Source organism: Centruroides sculpturatus, unplaced genomic scaffold (genome assembly GCF_000671375.1).
Source record: "Centruroides sculpturatus isolate CEXI.00-Female unplaced genomic scaffold, Cexi_2.0 scaffold248, whole genome shotgun sequence".
Lineage (NCBI taxonomy): Eukaryota > Metazoa > Arthropoda > Arachnida > Scorpiones > Buthidae > Centruroides > Centruroides sculpturatus.
Genome location: NW_019384437.1, coordinates 243 through 4,409, shown reverse-complemented (window position 1 = coordinate 4,409; position 4,167 = coordinate 243). Strand labels below are relative to the sequence as shown.

Sequence of the window (4,167 nt, the reverse complement as noted above, 5' to 3'; positions counted from 1 at the left end):
GCTCGTTATTATTGTAATCGTACCTAATTCTTGCATTCTGTGAAAACGGATAAAATTGGCTATAATGTAATTATCTTAATCTTCACTATCATTACTTTTTGCCCACGAATAAAAACCCAGCGAAGTGGGTCCTTGCAGCTAGTTATTAATAAATATTTGTTCTAAATTGAATATCTTTTTCTATTCTTGTGTTTTAACAAGTTTTTGTTTACTGATTAAGCTTTGTCTTAGAAGTTTTTGTAATTGTACCATTTCTACAAGATCCTAACCATCAGATTTAATTAAAGCTAGTATTTTATATTTTAGAGAGGAAGAAAAAAAACCTTAAAAGAAAATATCATCTTACCCAATGTTTAATTTATGTTCCTGTAGAAAGGAAAAATTAAACAATTTCTGATAGTTTTATGAAAATTTTCTTTGATAGCATAAAAATTAATTTTAATTACCTAAATAATATATGTAATATGAATTTGTGTTGTAGAAATTTATTAATAATTTAATATTTATAGTAGTAATAATTGATACTATAATCGAGATTGTGTATCTGTTTTTTTTTCATTTTAAAAAATATTTGAGCTTTTGTGTTAGCTATGTTTTAAATAATAATGGCTTTTTTTTTAGATAATGGTACCAATGGCAACAGAATTTGAGGAAATAAACCAAGCTAGAGAAAATCCAACAGAAGAAATGCAAAGTAATATATATATTTTTTGCTGTTGTAATATTCATTTAAAAATTTATGAAGTATATGAAATTAACAGTTTTTTAAAATTACTTCAGATATGGTTGAATTTACTGATGAAGAAGGATATGGTAAATATTTAGATCTGAATGAATGCCATGAAAAATTTCTGAACTTGAAAGGTATTGAAGTAAGTATATATTAAANTAATAATGGCTTTTTGTTTAGATAATGGTACCAATGGCAACAGAATTTGAGGAAATAAACCAAGCTAGAGAAAATCCAACAGAAGAAATGCAAAGTAATAATATATATATTTTTTGCTGTTGTAATATTCATTTAAAAATTTATGAAGTATATGAAATTAACAGTTTTTTAAAATTACTTAAGATATGGTTGAATTTACTGATGAAGAAGAATATGGTAAATATTTAGATTTGAATGAATGCCATGAAAAATTTCTGAACTTGAAAGGTATTGAAGTAAGTATACATTAAATATTAATTCTATTGAAAAACATAGTTTAACAGAAAAACATTTCAGAAATACATATAATATCATACATTAAATGTTTCATATTTACTGGGGTTACATTTTACAAAACTTTTGTGAATATGAAAACTAACAAACACGTAACTGTTTACTTCAATAAATATTTACTAATTTAATGCTTTTGGTCTTCTTAANCAAAATACGTACGGAAATACGGTATTATAGCAACACCTGTATTGGACGACCACCTGTCTAAAAGACCACTTTTTGTAGGAACCGTGGGTGGTCGCCATAGACAGGTTTTACTGTATATGAAATTAACAGTTTTTTAAAATTACTTCAGATATGGTTGAATTTACTGATGAAGAAGGATATGGTAAATATTTAGATTTGAATGAATGCCATGAAAAATTTCTGAACTTGAAAGGTATTGAAGTAAGTATATATTAAATACTAATTCTATTGAAAAACATAGTTTAACAGAAAAACAGAAATACATATAATATCATACATTAAATGTTTCATATTTACTGGGGTTACATTTTACAAAACTTTTGTGAATATGAAAACTAACAAACACGTAACTGTTTACTTCAATAAATATTTACTAATTTAATGCTTTTGGTCTTCTTAATTGACCNGAGAAAATGCGACTATTGTATTAATCTTTAAAATATTGGTATTAAATCTGTCTTATAAAATCATGACAACTCCCGTAAATCAAGTTATCCGATAAGAATAAAATACAATACCAATATAGCCCTATCGTTGAAAAAATTTTCTTATATTTGCTCACCTCGAGTTTTTCTTAGTAGAAATGGCTAAAAAGTGCGCAAAATATGTACGGAAATACGGTACTACAGCACCACCTGTATTGGACGACCACATGTCTAAAAGACCACTTTTTGAAGGAACCGTGGGTGGTCGCCATAGACAGTTTTTACTGTATATGAAAAAGAAAGAAAAGAAATAATGTTTTACATTAAACAAATTGGATATTTAAAAAATTTCCGAGGATAAACAACTATTAGAAGTATTTGAAGACAAACTTACAACTAAACAATAGCAGAATGAGTCTTTTCTTTCAGATTTTGTCTCATGTAAAAATATGTAAAAATTACTAAAAAAAAGTCTCTTGACTTTTGGGACTTTGTAGAAATACATCCTTAAATTTGTGTAAATGTTCTTATAATGTGTCCTTATAATACTTTATAATTTTATAAAACTTAGCACCAACTTAACAAATAAATAATAAATAAATCAAATCACTGGTTATTTATGGAAGCCAACAGTTTTTATTAAAAGAAATGTTTTTGGTCAAAGCCCGATGACGTTTCACGTAATTATAGAAGTTTTTTTTACCTTTTTTTTACAGATACTGTGGCAATTTTTTCGCAGTTTTATAGGAATCGTAATTATAGGGGGGTCTACTGTATCTGATTTTGGGGTCTCCCCAGATAGACTGACATGCTGAACAATCTCCAAAAATATGGTAGATCTTTAAAGAGTTTCAAATAAGAAGGTTAATGAGATAATTTTCCTGAACGTGGAAATAATTAACTGAGGGGGGGGAACNGAATTACTAAGGTGTTTTTGATTATTTTAAGTATTTATATTCCAGTAAGTTATTTTATTTTACTTTCTGAATTTTAAAGAAGATAGAATTACTTATTTGAAATCATATAACTAAATCAAATGAATAATAAAACTATTGATTTTCTTGAAAATTTTATGAAATATTTATATTAAAGATAAAAGAAAGCACTACCATATCTTTATATTTTTTTACCAACTCTGTATTATTTCAAAACTTTAAATATTGTTTTAGCTTATTATCATTATCTTAATGATAATATATGAAAAAGAAAGAAAACAAATAATGTTTTACATTAAACAAATTGGATATTTAAAAAATTTTCAAGGATAAACAACTATTAGAAGTATTTGAAGACAAACTTACAACTAAACAATAGCAGAATGAGTCTTTTCTTTTAGATTTTGTCTCATGTAAAAATATGTAAAATTACTAAAAAAAATTCTCTTGACTTTTGGGACTTTGTAACTTTGTAGAAATACATCCTTAAATTTGTGTAAATGTTCTTATAATGTGTCCTTATAATATTTTATAATTTTATAAAACTTAGCACCAACTTAACAAATAAATAAAAAATAAATCAAATCACTGGTCATTTATTGAAGCCAACAGTTTTTATTAAAAGAAATGTTTTTGGTCAAAGTCACTTTCCTCAGCTTAAACTAGTTAAATGGTTTACATATGTAGAATGATGTAGAGCAGAATACATACATTGGAACAAAATTNTGAAAATTTTATGAAATATTTATATTAAAGATAAAAGAAAGCACTACCATATCTTTATATTTTTTTACCAACTCTGTATTATTTTAAAACTCTAAATATTGTTTTAGCTTATTATCATTATCTTAATGATAATATATGAAAAAGAAAGAAAACAAGTAATGTTTTACATTAAACAAATTGGATATTTAAAAAATTTTCAAGGATAAACAACTATTAGAAATATTTGAAGACAAACTTACAACTAAACAATAGCAGAATGAGTCTTTTCTTTTAGATTTTGTCTCATGTAAAAATATGTAAAATTACTAAAAGTCTCTTGACTTTTGGGACTTTGTAACTTTGTAGAAATACATCCTTAAATTTGTGTAAATGTTCTTATAATGTGTCTTTATAATACTTTATAATTTTATAAAACTTAGCACCAACTTAACAAATAAATAAAAAATAAATCAAATCACTGGTTATTTATTGAAGCCAACAGTTTTTATTAAAAGAAATGTTTTTGGTCAAAGTCTAACTTTTTTCAGCTTAAACTAGTTAAACGGTTTACATATGTAGAATGATGTAGAGCAGAATACATACATTGGAACAAAATTTCAATGAATTTTGTTCCAATGTATAGTTTCCTCAAATAACCAATGATTTCATTTATTTATNAGTACATGAAATAAAA

General features: G+C 25.1%; 1 protein-coding gene across 1 annotated transcript in view; it reads left to right on the top strand.

Moving 5' to 3' along the window:
• The window catches only part of LOC111619966 (splicing factor 3A subunit 3-like), a 22,799-nt gene extending 21,912 nt beyond the window's left edge, over positions 1-887 (top strand). Inside the window, exons 5-6 of the mRNA XM_023361796.1 lie at positions 622-694; positions 781-887. Of these exons, the coding sequence (XP_023217564.1) occupies positions 622-694; positions 781-887 (180 nt within the window). The remainder of the gene's footprint in view (positions 1-621; positions 695-780) is intronic.
• The last annotated feature ends 3,280 nt before the right edge of the window (positions 888-4,167 follow it).